At 60.1% G+C, this 16,008-nt stretch overlaps 1 protein-coding gene across 2 annotated transcripts in view; it reads left to right on the top strand.

Moving 5' to 3' along the window:
- MYT1 (myelin transcription factor 1) overlaps positions 1-16,008 on the top strand; it is a gene marked incomplete at both ends in the record, with an annotated part of 45,070 nt that extends 29,062 nt beyond the window's left edge. For both annotated transcript variants that reach the window (XM_080813705.1, XM_080813704.1), the window contains 10 exons: positions 863-1,017; positions 2,010-2,072; positions 2,183-2,251; positions 7,007-7,069; positions 7,436-7,519; positions 11,192-11,413; positions 12,473-12,564; positions 13,182-13,285; positions 15,393-15,536; positions 15,868-16,008. In XM_080813705.1, coding sequence (XP_080669831.1) covers positions 863-1,017; positions 2,010-2,072; positions 2,183-2,251; positions 7,007-7,069; positions 7,436-7,519; positions 11,192-11,413; positions 12,473-12,564; positions 13,182-13,285; positions 15,393-15,536; positions 15,868-16,008 — 1,137 coding nt within the window. The remainder of the gene's footprint in view (positions 1-862; positions 1,018-2,009; positions 2,073-2,182; positions 2,252-7,006; positions 7,070-7,435; positions 7,520-11,191; positions 11,414-12,472; positions 12,565-13,181; positions 13,286-15,392; positions 15,537-15,867) is intronic.

Here is a 16,008-nt window from a genome sequence, read left to right as displayed (position 1 = left end):
TCTCTGCAGCAGGAATCACCACCCCCCCCACCCGCCGCCGCCGCCTGGCATGGACCAAGCCTCACTGTCCGTCCTGGAGAGCCTCCGCTGCTCTGGGCTCTGTGCTCCGAGTCCCCAGAAATCCTGCAAGGGGCTGCTATTGTCTCGGGTTTGCGTGTGTACCACCTGGGCCCCAAGAGGCTGAACCTTTGCCTGAGACGCACACGTGCCAGCCCCGGGACCGCGAACCAGCACAGACCCACTGCAGGGGGTTGGCCTTCTCTTCCTTCGTCCTTGCTCAGCCCTGTGTCCGTCGTGTCCTGCCCTTGGCTGGCTACTAACCCCTCTAGACCTAGACCTTGGGCTTGGGAGGGGCCTGCTGTGGCCGGGGCCTGGTGCTGGCCGGGGGGGCACAGGGAGTCTCAAGGCCACGGCCTATAAGTTACTGCTCGCGCCGTGCTCTCACCGTCCTAGCATCTCAACAAGCATTGTTCGGTGGTAGTGTGTGTCGAGCCCTGAGGAGCTGCACCACGTGTAGGTTCTTGTGTCTGGAAGGTGGCTCAGCAGCGGTCAGGTGGAGGGGACACACGGGCCCGAGGTCGTGGGAGGGCGGTGGGCTGGCCGCCGTGGGCGGCACCCGGGCCTCGTTCCCGGGGTGACCGGGCCCCTCTGGCCTAAGTGCGCAGCACTCTAGCCCCTCAGGGCTGCCGTCTCCTGTGTTTTCCGGGGGGGTTGGTAGGTCTTCCTCCCTCATCGGGAAGGCAGGAGCCTCGGGGAACTGTCTCCGCCAGCCCTATTCTGAAGGGCCCCCCTCCCTCCGCCCCGGGTCGGGCACCCGGCCCCCGCCAGCCGGTTAAAACGTCTCCCTGCTGGTCTTTTGCAGTCAGAGCCAGCAGCCCATTCTTTTGCTTCTTCTGAAGCAGATGACCAGGAAGTGTCAGAAGAGGGTTTCGAGGAGCGGAAGTACCCCGGGGAAGTCACCCTGACCAATTTTAAGATGAAGTTTCTCTCCAAGGACATCAAGAAGGAGCTGCTCACGTAAGTCCCCACCTGGGCCAAGAGGGCTCCTCGAGAGCCTTTGTCGTCTGGAAGAAAGCGTGCCCTGGTCTGAGTCCCTAAGAGCAGACGTGCTCAGCCCCAGGCCTTGTGCCTGCCCCAGCTTAGCGCCGACCGTCCTCTTGGCCAGAGGGGCTGGGCGACCTGCACGATGACCCTCTTGAACCCAGCAGTGGGTGACAGGTTTCCCGTTATCGCTGCGCTGCCCTGGGATCTAACACAACCTTCTAGTAAGAGCAAGGGAGAGCACTGTTCGGGCCCACAGAGCGGCGTGAGGGCTGAGGGAAGCAGACCCTCTCCCAAGCCGCGGCCACCCGCCCTGGCTTACGGAGCCCACCGGCGTGCCCTGTGCTTTGGACTCGGTGCCCTTGGCTCTGCCAGCCCAGCCAGCCCCTCGGAGCTGGTCCTCAGGCTTCCAGCAGACGCTGCCGCAGACGGGGGAAACCGCCGGCAGACAGGAGTCGCCCCGTAGCTGGATGCCACCGCACAGCCTCTGGTCCACCGCCCTTGAGCCCCGCTTCTCTCGCAGGACTGTGGGAGGCTGTGGCTGGTGGCTGTGCCGCCGGGGACCCAGCCCTCCCCTGTGCTTGGTTTGTCCCCGGGCTTCCTCTTCTGCTGTCTATGAACCAGACCTGCGGCCTGCTCATCCCGGGCTTTGGTCTGGGACCTTGTCCTCAGGGAGGGTCACGCCGCTGTAGGAAGGGACTGGCTGCCTGCACGCTCGCGGGCGCCCCCGTGTGCGTACCGAGATGTCCCCGCTTCACGCTGAGCTGGAATTCGGTTCCTTTTTCCTCCCTGAGTTTAGTTGTGTGGGAGAAGCTTGCCGTCTGAGGCCCGTGGGGGAGGAGTCTCCCCTTGGCTCGTGGGTGAGTCGAGGACAAGCGTCAGCGCCTCTCCCCCAGTAGGCTCGCCGGGGGGCAGGCCTGGCAGGGGTGCCTTGCTCTCGGTTCTGACGCTCTTTTTCCTCTGTTCAGCTGCCCCACCCCTGGCTGTGACGGCAGCGGCCACATCACCGGGAACTATGCGTCTCACCGCAGGTTCGTCCCCGCTCGGGTCCAGGCTGGCCTGGGTGCCGTGTGGTGGGTCTTCCCCTCTCCTCCTCGGCTCCCCCCTGGCTCACCCCAATACCCCATCTCTTCTCTTTCAGCCTCTCTGGTTGCCCTCTTGCTGACAAGAGCCTCAGAAACCTCATGGCTGCCCATTCTGCTGACCTCAAGTATGTCTGCCCTCCTGGCCTCCCATCTCTTGGGCGGCTCCCTTGCTCTGCTCTCTCCTTCCATGCGGCTCCAGCCAAAGTCGGCCTTCTCCAGGGCTCCAGCCCTAGGGAAGCCCCTCCCAGCAGCATGGGGCAGAGAGACAGGCCATGGAGGGGCCGACGTGCTTGCCTGGGGCTCCTGCTGCCGCCGCCTGTGTCTCTCTGCTCTGAGCGCTGCTGTCTGCCTGTCCCTTGCTGCGGGCTCCTGTGCCGCCCTCGGCCCTGCCAGCTGCTGTGGGGCCGGAGGGCCGGAGGGCCTGGCGATGAGCAGGACCTGCCTCTGGCCCCTAGTGGCCCGGCCCATCCTCCCTCTCCTGAGGACCCAGGATGGGGTTGTCCGGGCCTGCTTCTGTCACTGCCGTGGAGGTGTGGGAGAAGCCCAGAGCTGGCCTTGGCTTCTAGGTCTTGCTGTGGCTCCGCGGGCTTCAGGCTGTGCAGCTCTCGCGAAGGGATCTGGGTACTGATGATGAGAGAGGAAACTCCTGGCCCTTCCCTGTTCCTATGACCGCTGCAGCTGCTTCTGTCTTGGCGCCTGGTGATCCTCCCAGAGATGCCTGTCCATGCTCATCCCTTCTCTTTGCCGAGCACCCCCTCTTTCTGCTTCTCCTCCCTGTCCCTAACACGCAGGCCGGCCAGGCCCTGTGGGCACCCACTAGCCTGCTTGACCACCCTGCTCAAATGCAATGCAAGCACCCAGAGGTTTCCCAGGTTTTCAGCATCCTCTTGGGGCTAGATTTGGGGGCTGTTGTTGTCTTAGGTTTTTGTGCATTCAGGTGAGCTGTGGCCTTGCAGCCACTGTGACCCTGAGCCAAGCAGTGCTGACCCTGGGTTCCTAGGCCGAGCAGAGGCCCAGGAAGGAGGTCCTGCTCTTGTGCTCTCAGCTCACTCCCTCTCCAGGGGTGTTCGTCCCTCCCTTAGGCCTCCATATCGAGTGCCCCCGAATCTAGGCTCATTCTGTCTGAGGCCAGATAGGAGCCGGGGTCCTGGGGCCTCTAAGACGAGGGACCATTGCTACCAAAGTCTTCCAGGGGGCCTGAGCTGATCTAGAAACAGGGCAGAGAGCTGTAGCTCTCTGCAGTGTCCCCATTCTGCCAGCCTCCTCTTTGTCACTCTGGGGAGGTTGCTCTGGTCCCAGGAGCCAGAAGCGTGTCATTGGCGGTGGTTGCCAATGGGGCCTTCTGTTCTGGGCAAGGTTCACCACCAGAATCGCCCTTCAAAGAGTTATCAGCTGTAACGTGAACCTTTTCCAAGGCTCAGCTCGTGGCACATTCACACTCATCTCCTTGCCGTGTCCAGCCCCAGATGTCTAGTTGAAACCATCCGTCCTGTAGGCTCAGGACCCTGTTCCCAAACCTCTCCTCCCTTTCCTTCCTCTCTTCTCTCAACGTCTTTCCCATGCTCTTTTTTCCGGTTTCCTTTTCCAGTTGAACAGTAATTAGCTCTCATGGTTTTCCAGGTTGAGGGCCTGAATGATTTGAGAGCTCTAGGACTTTCTTCCTGCAGAACAGGTGCCCGGGGCCTGCTCTGGGTCTGGAAACATGGCCTTCCAGGAGGGTTAGTGCTCGTTTACGACTAAAAGCCTGTGAGGAACCTTAACCGACACTTGCCTAGAAATAGCAGCAGGGGGTCTTCCTCGTGTGGAAACAAGTCACTCATCAGCTCCGGCAAGGTCTGGGAAGGCGCCCTGACTGGCCCCAAGCTCTTCTCCGGACCCAGAGGTCTTTCTGTGGGAGTCAGTGCTGACCTCTCAGGACACAGCAAGGGCTTGGGGTGGATGTGGGCAGGCCTCCAGCGTGGTCCTAGCGTGCTAGTGGTTCCCTCTCCCTCCTCCCGTCCAGGCCTCCAGCGTGGTCCTAGCGTGCTAGTGCTTCCCTCTCCCTCCTCCCGTCCAGTGGGCGTCTTGTAGGGGCTGTTCTTGACCAGTCTTGTGGCCGTGATGGGGGAAGATGACCTGTCCCCAGAGAGGAAAAGCCCCTGCCTTGCAAACGGCTCCCTTGGTGGCCTCCCTCTTGACAATGGGTGCAGAGACAGTCTCAGATCTTGTGTTTTCTATGCTTTAATCGAATCCCAAGGGCATTTGCTCTACCCTACCGAGTGCCCAGTGTGGTCAGGGGCTGGGGACATTGCTGCCGTGGGCCGCTCAGCCCCGTCTATGTGTGGGGACGTGAGGTGCAGTGTGCATCCCCCGCAAGGCTGTGATGGGGGCTCTGGCGGGTGTGGGCGGCCTCTCCACCATGGGAGAGGGTGGGGCTCCAAGGCGAGGCCTGCTGCACACCGCCAAGACGCAGAGTGTCCCTTGGACACCGGACCCGTCCTCTTGCCCAGACGATGCATTCAGAAGCAGATGGCGGGAGGGGTCCTGCAACTGGCCCGGCGGGTCCTCGGGGGCACAAGAGCGGCTGACGCAGCCAGCGCCCGGCATTCCCCGCTTCTCCGGCCACACCTCGTCCTCCACTGGTCACGCCTTTCGGGGAGAGCCACTGAATCAGGCCTTGGCAAGGAGCGCTGGTGCCCCCTGCCTGGAGAAGGTGTGCCTCCGTGGGCGCCCTTGTGCTGGGGCCTGGCGGGGACCCTCCCCGTGTGCACGCTCTCCTCTGCCAGCCTTACTCACAGGGGCCGTGGGGGCTCCACCAGAGTCTGGACCCGCACACAGGGCATCAAGGCCTGGGGCTGCTGAGAGCCTGCCCACCACCTGCAGCATGGACCTGAGTTCTGCTGTGTTTTTATGACGCCGAAGGGAGTGGAGCCCCAGGCGGCCACCAGAGCCCCTGCGACCCCAGGACAGAGAAGCCCGCTCCTCAGTCTCAGCGCTCAGCCCTCCGGAGAGCAGGGACAGGGCTCTTGCTAGCATGGGCCATGAGGGTGGTCGGCAGGGCCTTCTGGGCTGAGGAGGGGCAGCAAGGCCCCCTTGGGCTCAGCGGAGAGCTGTGTGAGGCATACCCTGATGTGCCTGAAGGACTCTGTGGCTGCAGCAAGGAGCCAAGCCCAGTAGCTCGCTCCTTGGGACCTTGGAGGATGCAGACACAGAGTATCCCAGCAGGACCCATGTACCGGCTGGGGTTTGTGTGAAAGGGCTGAAGCCCACCTGCACGGAGGTGCTGTGTGGTGTCTACTAGCATGCAAACACCCCCTTGATGTAATGTGGGAGGGTTGGGATGTGAGCACACCTGAGCAGACCAGGAACCACCATAAGCTCATGGGGTTTGAGTCACCCCCAAACCCAACAGCAGGGCGACTGGACTGGCTGGCCGGGGGGCCTCCCACGTGTGGCCCACAGGACAGGGAGGAAGAGGAGGGCTTAAGACAGACACTGGGATTGGAGAAGGAGCTGGTGGGGGGACACGGCCCCCCTCCACGTTGCTGCACCAGCTCTGCGTGTCCTCGGGTGGGAACGGGCAGTGTCGTCCTGTTGGGCTCCAGGAGGCAGCCCGAGAGCCGTGGGGGGGCCTTTGTGCCAGGAAGATCCTGAGGAAGGGCGTGGGCATAGCACAGGGGCCCGAGGGCCCCTGTGAGCTCTGCTGACTGAGAGGCAGACACCTGTGCACCGTTTCAGTGGATGCAAGTCCCCATAGCCCTCTCGGGGCCACTTTCATATTGAGAAACGGCCTCAGTTCCCACGGTTTCTTCTCTGTGTGAGGACGAGGACTGATCGGTGAGACTCCGGTTGTGAGCCCCAGGGTCCCGCCCGGTCCCGCAGGTTGGGAGCCGCACCCTTCCACCGAGCAAGGCACAGAGTGGCAGACCTGCTCCAGAGGTCTCTGGTGGACCCACTCGCAGAACCGGGCAGCCCTCCGCATGCTGGCACCAGCAGAAACTCACTCACCCTTCCACCGTGGACTTTCAGGGAAAAGCAATTTTTTTTTTTTTAAGATTTTATTTATTTGACAGACAGAGATCACACGTAGGCAGAGAGGCAGGCAGAGAGAGAAGTGGGGCGGGGAAGCAGGCTCCCGCTGAGCAGAGAGCCCGACGCGGGGCTCGATCTCAGGACCCTGAGACCATGACCTGAGCCGGAGGCAGAGGCTTTAACCCACTGAGCCACCCAGGCGCCCCAGGGAAAAGCAATTTAAGAAAACTCATACTTGTGTATTCAAGTGTAATTTTCACTTTCCACGAGATACATTTGTCAAACAGTTTGGATGCATCAGGCTGGGCTTCTGTGTTGGGTGTCCCCTTCCTCACCCCGGGCTGGTGAGGATCAGCCTCTGGCCCTGCGGATCTGCACTCACGGAGACGTGCGGCTCTAGGTGATGGCGCTGTGGGTGGTGTGTCCTGGGTGCCCAGCAGACAGCAGTTCACTGGCTCAGGCAGCGGCCATCCTTCATGAAAACAACCCCTCCTCCTCCTGGTCACATCAAGGAAGGGGAGCCCGTCTTAGCTGTTAGGTTTGCCATTCTGAATGCTGTCTAAAGGCCCATATGTGTTCTGGAACCTTCTAGTCCAGCCTAGAACCCTGTAGAAGGCCCAAGTGGGAGTCCATCTTTCCTGCAGTGGAGATGAGTCCCTGTCTTGGCCTCCTTGGACCCCTTGGGGAGACTGGGTGGCACCGTCGTGAAGGCCGGGCATCGTGGCAGCAGGCCGGCCGGGACACGCACGCCATTTCCGAGACCAGTGCTGAGGAGGTGGTGGGCCCGCTCAGGGACTGGGGACAGAGGGGGCCCTTTTCTGGTCAGGCATCCTCCCTGGCTCTGGTTCCAGCTCCTCTGTCCTCCGCAGGTGCCCCACCCCCGGCTGTGACGGCTCCGGCCACATAACAGGGAACTACGCCTCACACCGAAGGTGAGCCGTGCCCCGGGGCGCCAGGACGGATGGAGTGGGGGGGGGGGCGGGTCTCTTCCGCAGACGAAGCTGCCCTGCTCCCGATGGGACAGTGACATTGCCGGCAGCTGCAGCCTGGTTCATCTCTGTCGTCTGAACTGAGCTCCTGAGGCCTGCTCAGGCTGCCCTGTGTTGCCAGACCTCGAGGGCTCGAGGGCTCGTGGTGACGCCGCCTGCCTCAGCCCCTGCCCTGGAGAGCGCTCCAGGACAGAAGCTCCCTGGGGACCCCTCGGGGCTGCCAGTCCCAGAGCGAGAGGGGCGGGGCAGACGGGCTGAGAGGTTGCTGTGCTGGGACCACCGTGGCTTTTCTTCCTTTTTCATAACTAGCTTGTCAGGCTGCCCTCGGGCCAAGAAAAGCGGAGCCAGGGTGACACCCACAAAGGACGACAAGGAAGACCCTGAGCTGATGAAGTAAGTTGGGGTCTTACTGACTCCCGTGGGGGGTTTGCAGAATCGGGAGGGTCCTGTCTGTTTTAATTGTGAAAAGCCCCTTCTAGGCTCCTGTTCCGCGAGCCTGGACAACGACCCGCCCGTTTTTACAGAAGCTCTCCCATGGCGCGTGCGGGCACCTGGGAAGCTGGAGCCGTGCGTGTCGTATTGAGGACACGCACGGGCACCGCTCCTGTCTGCGCGCCTCGCCTCGGGGGGGGGGGTCTGGTGGGGCCAGGAGAGGCAAAGGACCCTGCTGCCCGTGGACCTGGGGGGCCACCTGGACGCGGGCTCAGGGCATGGGGCAGCCCCACAGGGTGCTCATGGGTGCTGAAACCTGCCCCGCTGTGGTCTTCTGTGCAGGGAAACGACAGGGGCAGGAGTCGGGGAGGAGAGGGTGGTTAGAAAGATGATTAGTCTTCACACCGGCTGTGTCCGCACACTCACACACCATTGCAGGGAGCTGGTATGGAAAGAGGGATCCGAGGAGGGTCACCCTGAGCTGGGACCTCGACAGTCCTGGGAGGAGGACCAAGGATATCCTGGGCCTTACATGCTCAAAGTCCTTGATACCCACTACTGGCTGTCTCCCTGGGGGCACCTCACTTGTCATCAGGGGCTGGTGTGTGAACCCTGACTCCTTGAGAGCCCACTTGGCAGGGCTTGCATTGCTGCAAGTTTATGCTTGCAGAAGGGAACTTGCCCCCTGAGCCTCCCACTTTCCGGTAGGGGCAAGGCTGGGCCACAGGGGCACACAGAGCGACCCATCATTCACATTTCCCAGGACTTTCAGAGCTGACAGTGGACAGAGCAGTAGGAAGGGAGTGGAAGGGAGCGGTTCTGGCCGGTGCAGACCTTGGGGCTGGCTTGGTCAGGACATAGCCAGGCAGGTGCACAGAAAGCCCAGCTGCCCGGGTGTGTTGCCTTTGGGCCAAAAGTAGCTGGATGCTCACCCCTGTGGAGGGGAGCAACCGGGAGCAAGTCAGAGGCTCCTCCTTGGAGCTCAGCCCAGCTGCACCCAAACATCTGCTTGGCCACAGAGGATAGACCTGAGTGACCACCACCACACCCTTCCAGGGGGCTGGCCCCACCAGCTGTTAGGTGTGAAAAGCTGTGGCTTGTTTCTTTAATTTAGTGTTTACAATAAACCTACAATGGATGCTAACTCAAAAATGCAAAGTATGTGGACATTGGTGCCATGAATGCAGCCACTAAAATGCTAGCACGAAGGAAGAGCATCTGTCTTTCTGGGAAGCTGTGTAAACGCAAGCCGCTCTGGAGGTAGACAGGGTCTGCTGGTGGGTCGCGATAAGTGAATTGTGCTACATTTGCAAATGATGAAAATCACGATCAGCATTTTTCAAGGTAACGGGAAAAAATGGTTTTCCTCCTGCTCATGTGCTGTCAACTTTGCTTTTTAAATAACAAGATTTTTGCAGCCAAGTGGAGAATATGACTTAGAAGCAGGTCAGCATTTACAGGACGGCGGGAAGTTGAGAATGGCTCCATGCGGGGGAGGGCCCCCTTCCCAGCCACAAACCCTCACTGTATTTCCAACCGAATGCCATCTTTCATCAGGTCCTGCAGCCTGATGGCTTTCCTGGGCATGGGCTTGCTTTTGTCGCTGTGGAGGGCTGGTGGGGGAAGAGTTCCCTTTCAGGACACCTGTGTCTGTACCATTTGAGATTACGTCCTGTCAGCACACGGAGGTAAATCCCTTTGGCCCAAACGAAATCATTGGCTATACAAGTCTGTGGATGTGCCAGAGTGGGGTTGTCACTGGGGGCTGGTGGAGAGCCCCCGCCCCTGCCACGGTCCCCAGCCACATCCGCAGCTGACAAAGAGGGGTCCTGGTGGTCCCACTGCTGGCTCACCTGGGAGGCACAGAAGCTACCTGACCTGGTGCCCCACACGCCTCTTGACGTGAGCTCACCTGGCAGCTCGGAAGGTTTGGACCCTGGATGTGGAGGGAAAGCAAAGCAGCGTTACTGTCGGCACGTCTGAAGCCCTCACTGTGAAGGCATTCCCGGAATCTCTCCTGATGAGGAGCGTTAGGGTTTTGCAAAGAATATGAGTAGACAGAATTCAGACTCAACCGTGTGCTGTAACCTCGAAGAGCAGCCTCTCATCTGGTCTCTTGATGCTGTGCTCTGGGGGGTTCAGAGCTGCGTCAGGGTCCTCCGGGCCCCCACAGCTGGGCGGTGTCCAGGTGTGAGGGGCACACATGGAGCGCAGCCTCCCTAAGCACCTTACTGGGCCTGTGGCAGTGTCTCTACTCTGGACTGATTGCTGAGATGGCCCTGGACCGGCTCTGTGGCCATCCCGCCTGTCTGAGGCCCACGTGGCTGGGAGGAAGAAGAGAGAGGGACAGGCACCAAGAGAGGGAACAAGTAAGGACAGATCCAGGCCGAGGAGGCTGGGAAAATGTCTACAGTGGCCACCTTGGGAGCAAGGCCACAGTGCAGGGGCCACTTCTGGACAGCAAGGCCGTGTCCCCTCACCTGCTGTGGCAGGAGCTCTGGGATGGCCCCCGCCTCCCAGAAGACTTCTTGCCTTTGACTTTCCCACCCCAGGGACCACCATCTAAACTGGGGCAACATGTCCCTTTTCAGGGTCCTGTGTGTTGGACAGGCCTGCAGCCCCTAAGAAGTGGGTAAAACCAAATGGCCAATCCCACGGGCCTCGTTTGCTGGAGGGAGAAAACCAAGAACTTGCAGGGGCAGGAGCTCGTCTTCCGCCAGTTGTGGGTTCCTAGGGGGTCCCAAGCTCAGCGCCCATGATCCCAAAATGCTGGTGCTCAGAAGGTACGGCGGGGCCTTCCTGGTCCAGGTCGCTCCTGAGGGCCACGAGGTCGGACGCCCAGAGCCGCCCGCACTAGCCCGTTTTCTGTGGTGCACGGATCCCGGTGGCAGCATGGCCGGGGCGGTGGTGGTGTTCACTCTGAACCTTCTCCAGTTACCTCACCGGTTCCTGGGGCCTGTGTTATTTCCTCAAGGGGTTCTCTCCTTGTCCCGGAACAGCCTGATCAACAGAAAATGCCATCCTAAGCCGGCCTTGGGCAGGAGTCACGACGGAATGTCTGAGCTGAGTCTTTCTTGCATGAGCCCGGTGGCCTGGCTTCTTCCTTCCAGAACACGCATTTCAGATGTGGCAAAGCAAAGCTGGGACATCGGCGGACATCAGGCCACAACGGTCTCATTCTGGGATGCTGTGGGGTGAGGGGCCCCAGCTGCCCCCCTACGCTGCAGGTGCACTTGTGACCTTCTGGGACCTCCAGCATCCCCCGGTGCTGTGCCTGGTGCAACCCCCAGGAGTGGCCTCCACATTGCTGGGGTGATGTGGCAGCAAGGTCTGGGTGTAGACCTGGAGGCTCCAGAGAGCTAGCCCAGGGCCCAGGGGCATCGCCGCTCCTGGGCGCTGGGGAGAGAGGGTCGCTGGTCACCTTCCAGGGGTGCAGGGGCACGAGGTTGCAGCTGGAGAGGGAACATGGTCCCTGCTGCTTTCGTGTCTGGTTGGGACGGCTTCGGGAATCGCTCGAACAGTGGGAGTTTATCCAGGAGCCCCCAGCAGTCTCAGCGTCCGGCTTGGGAGAGTCTCTGGGCTTTTCCCCCCTTTTCCAGTGCCCTGTGCTCACCTCTGACCCTTTCGTGCCAGGTGCCCTGTTCCCGGCTGTGTGGGGCTTGGTCACATCAGTGGCAAATACGCATCCCACAGAAGTGCATCTGGCTGCCCATTGGCTGCTCGGAGGCAGAAAGAGGGTTCCCTTAATGGCTCCCCCTTTTCCTGGAAATCACTGAAGAACGAGGGGCCTACCTGCCCCACTCCGGGCTGTGACGGCTCTGGCCACGCCAACGGTAGCTTCCTCACCCACAGGAGGTAATGGCCCCATACATCCTGGGTCTCGTCGGGGAGGCTCCTTGGGATGGGCCAGACTAGGGCTCAGTCGTGGCCTACAGTTTCTCCAGGGAAAGGCAAGGCCCAGCCTGGTAGCCAACTGGGGAAAGCCATGGACGATGTGTTGGGACCAGACCATGGTGTGTGTGACACGTGTCACCCATGAGGCTGCTGTCAGGAGTGCCCCGGCCCCATCCCTGTAGCGTCCCTCCAGCAAGAGCAAGCAGAGCCCTGAGTCTGGTGTGCGCGTTCTGGAAACAGGCCGCTGGCTTCTCATGAGAGGCTCTGTCATACCTCATGCCCCTCCCGCTGGGGCCTCTTCTTGGAAGTTTGGGTTGAGGCCTCTGCCTGCTGTGGAAAGGACATGGTGACAAGAGGTCTCCCTGCCTGGGCTCTCGCTTGTCCCCCAATACCTGCTCCAGGGCTGGGGGGCCTCAGAGCCCCCATTGTCCTCCTCTGGGGCCAGGCAGCTGAGGTGGTGACCGAGGTGCGAGGGTTCCCCACAGTCCAGAAACCTTCGTCTTTCTTTTGTTCTGCTCTTGTCTCCCGCCCAGAAGATTAATTAGCTCATTCGTTCCACAAGCCTTCGCTGGGGGCCCATAGCAGGCCCAGGCCCTGAGACAGAGCCGAGAACAAGGGTGGATCTGGGCCAGGCGGGTTGGGGAACGATTCTAAGCGAACGATTGAGTGAGGTGCCGAGGACGGCGGAAGGGGGAGGTGCTGTGGGGAGGATAGCGGCAGGGAAGACTGAGGAAGGCACTCTGAGAAGGGGATAAGGAGCTGGCCCCACACCACCTGGGGACGAGCCTTTAGGGCTGTGGCCGGAGCGGGAAAGGCCCGGATGCTGAAGAAGGCGCGTATAGCTTGGGGGCTGGAGCCAGGGAGCAGAGAAACAGAGGAAGTAATTGAGGAAGTTCCAAGCCAGGCTCCTGCCAGGCCGCCAGCCGGCAAGGACTTGGCTTTCGTTATGATGTGTCATCTTGGACTGGACCTTGGTGTGTGACTTCGCACTGGTTTTTGGTGTGTGACCTTTGCTTCCAGCTTATCTGGCTGTCCCAGAGCGACCTTTGCTGGAAAGAAGGGAAAGGTCTCAGGGGATGAGGGTCTCAGCACGAAGTTCAGGACGAGTGACGGTAAGTCCCTGCGGCTCCTCCGAGGGACCTCCGCGGCCTGGGGAAGGAGCAGTGCTGGTGGGAGGGCTAGGGAGGCAGAGTCCCTCCTGGAATGAGTGGAGACAGACCCCTGACCTGAGCGACAGGTCTCCCAGCCTCAGCTCTGAACCCCTGGCTGCCTGGAGTCGGGGCTCCTGACCCTCAAGTGGCATGCTTGCTCTCACCTGGGTATTGGTAAGTGTTGGCATCAGAGAACCCTGATGGCAGCAGCAGAAGCCACGTTCTCGGGGTTTGTGGAGTTGTGAACTCAGTTTCAAGGAAGAAGAAAGCTGAGGAAATTCAGCACCCCCTGGAAAACTTCCATCTTTTTCTCAGCGATCAATACCTGACAGAGAGATTTATACTCTCTTACCCATCGCCTAGGGTCAGGGGGCAAATGTAGACACATGGCCACTAGTCTCCAAGATGAACTTTTCCAGCATGACATGTGGGATATGAGCTGCCCAGCATGCTAGGCCGGTCGCCTCTGCTTGGAGAGGGTCCTCAGTTCCACCTAGAAAACAGGCCTCCACTGCACCCCCACATGCCGGCCTGGGTGTAAAGCCAAGAGCCACAACCAAGGTTTCTCTCTGGAGCAGTACTGGAGAATGATGAGGAGATCAAGCAGCTGAATCAGGAGATTCGTGATCTGAACGAGTCCAACTCTGAGATGGAGGCCGCCATGGTGCAGCTGCAGTCCCAGGTGGGTGGCGTAGCAGCAGCCCCAGGTGCAGTCCCAGGTGGGTGGTGGTGCCCACCTGCCACCCCCTCAACCCCAGGGTCCTTGTCCTCAGCCTCCTCTTCCATGAGGCAGGAGAGCTGAGCTCCTCATCAAGGTCACTGTTAGGCTCAGGGACACTCAGAACAAGCCACACCTGCCAGCTTCGGTAGCTCTTCCAGCAGTAGGGGTCTTGAGGTGCCCATGCTGGGGGTCCCGTCAGGATTAGTGGTCCCATCAGGGTTGGCTGCTGGCCCTGTCAGTAGGAATGGTATCACGGGGTGGGTTCTGAGGGCTGGGCCGGAGCCTGATTCTACCCCAAGACTGCCATATAGCAGCCTAGTGACCTGGCAAACCTGTTATCAGTCTGTACCTTGATGTCCTTACTGGTAGAATGGAGGTGATAATAGAAATCAACTCTGTGAGGTTGTCGGAAGAGAAACGCATTTGTATGGGAATGTGTCTGTCCCCGAAAGAGTCACTATTGCTGTGTGATAAGGTTACAGATTACTTCGAGTATGTGCAGCATATCTCTGTGATTTCCCCACAATGAACACTGGCCATCAGAAAAAAAAAAAAGAAGCAATGAGGTTCTTATTTTGGAAAGAAGCCCCATCCTTAGCTGTTGAATAGGCGGCCAGAGCAGAGCTGGGGGCACCGAAGGAGGGGCCCCACATAGCTCTGTCCCCTATGGCAGTGACAGAGGGACAAGGAGGTGACCGGACCCTGCAGGATCTGAGGGCAGAAAGGACAGATGGGAAGGTGGGGAGGCTCCTTCCCAGAGGCCGCAGTGGGACACACTGGAGGCCCACGTGTCTTGTTATGCTGTTCTTCTACTGGCCAGGAGGCTTTTGTGCTGGACTCGGAAGCCTAGATAAAAATAGCATCAGCCCATAGAGATCAGGAAGGATTTTCATTCCGCCATGCATCATATTCCCTCAGGCTCATGGGCAGTAGAAGCCGAGCAGTTACTGGGGCACCTCCGGGAGCTGAGGCGCGTCGCTGTGGGGCCGCCGCCCTCTGTCCCTCACTGCTCTCCCTCTTCCCAAAGCAACCTTGGGGGCGGCTCCTCTGATTCCCTTCCCTTCCCTCCTTCCCTCCCTCCCTCCTTCCCTCCTTCCTTTGCTTTTCTTTTCTTTCGATGATTTCCACCTTTTTATCCCCTAGCATTGTTTGGACTGACTCAGAGCTCTCTTTCCTCTGGAGGGAGTTTTCAGTCCTGTCCTCTGCAGAAAGGCTCGGGCAAAGAGAAGGCAGACTCCTAACTCCTGCTCAAACTGTTTTAAGCCAAGGACTTGTCACCAGGCGGTGAAGCACGATGTTTCCCAGCCGTGTGGTTGGAAGAAAGCACCCCACTCCATGCATTGTTCCCTAAAAGGCAGCTCACCTTTCTGCTCCTAGGGCATGGTGCAGCGAGTCCCACGCATCGTGTGAGCTTGCCACTGCCTGAGCATCCCCCTCGGGATGCAGTCAGATTGGGAGCCGCCCTCCCCAGCAAGTTTTCTCCAGACCGGGCCCCAAGCAGGCTTCCCACCTTCCCCACACCAGCCGTGAACCTCTGCCTAGGGTTGCGCTGACCCCGAGATGCCCCAGGGCAGGCAGGACTGGCCGTGACCGTCAGCCCTGCTGTCGCCGTCCCTTCGAGGGTGTGCCGAGGGGTCACTGAGGGGCTCTGCTCAGCTGGGAATGGCAGAGAGAGAAGCTTGCCTTCACACCTTTGTGAAGGCATTTTGTTGGTCTTTCAAAGTGGATGCAGTATTCCCATTACAGACAAGGAGGAAGAAACATGGTGAACTTTAATAGCACAGCGGGTGGTGGGCTGGGACGTGAGCCCAGGGTGCTTCAGAGTCTGTGTTCCTCCCTGACCCTGCAGGACAGATGCGGCTCAGAAGGCTGTGGCTCCACACAGCCCCTGGCTCCGTCACTGCATCCCTTCCCCCATCCAGGGACCAGGGTCCCTGCCTCTTTGTCCGCTCCCAGAGAGGCATGCTGTGACACAGATAGCATGCTGGGTGTGTCCTGGGAGCACGAGAGGGATGTGGTTCAAGGGACTCCCATGGCAGGAGGCATTTCCCATCTTGGTCTGGTGCAGATCTCCTCCATGGAGAAGAGCCTCAAGAACATCGAAGAAGAGAATAAGCTCATCGAGGAGCAGAATGAAGCCCTATTTCTGGAGCTATCGGGCCTGAGCCAGGCCCTTATCCAAAGTCTCGCCAACATCCGCCTTCCGCACATGGTAAGCAGGACGTGGCCCTGTGGGCACACTGCCGAGCTGGTGGCTGAGCCCCAGGACTCTGGGGGAGGTGAGGAGGGCAGGGCACCCCTCTGCATCTGGGGTCCCGCCTGAAGGGCCCCAATCCAGACGCTCGGCCCCCCAGGCTGCCGGCCGTGGAGGCTCTCCATCTCCTGGGGGCTGTCTGTTTCAGCCCCAGGGTGCCGGTGGTGCCCCTGGAAGGCCTGGGCTTGTCTCAGGGGGCGTGCTGTGTTCACCCGTAGATTGCTGTGGCTTCTGAAAATCACGGACCCATTGTACGGATGGGGCTTGCTGACCCAGTTCTGTTCTCCAGGAGCCAATATGTGAGCAGAATTTCGATGCCTACGTGAGCACCCTCACTGACATGTACTCCAACCAGGAGTGCTACCAGAACCCCGAGAACAAGGACCTCCTGGAGAGCATCAAACGGGCTGTGAGGGGCATCCAGGTCTAG

This window comes from Martes martes (assembly GCF_963455335.1).
Source record: "Martes martes genome assembly, chromosome: 9".
In the NCBI taxonomy this organism is placed as follows: Eukaryota; Metazoa; Chordata; class Mammalia; order Carnivora; family Mustelidae; genus Martes; species Martes martes.
This window is presented reverse-complemented; position numbering and strand designations above follow the sequence as displayed.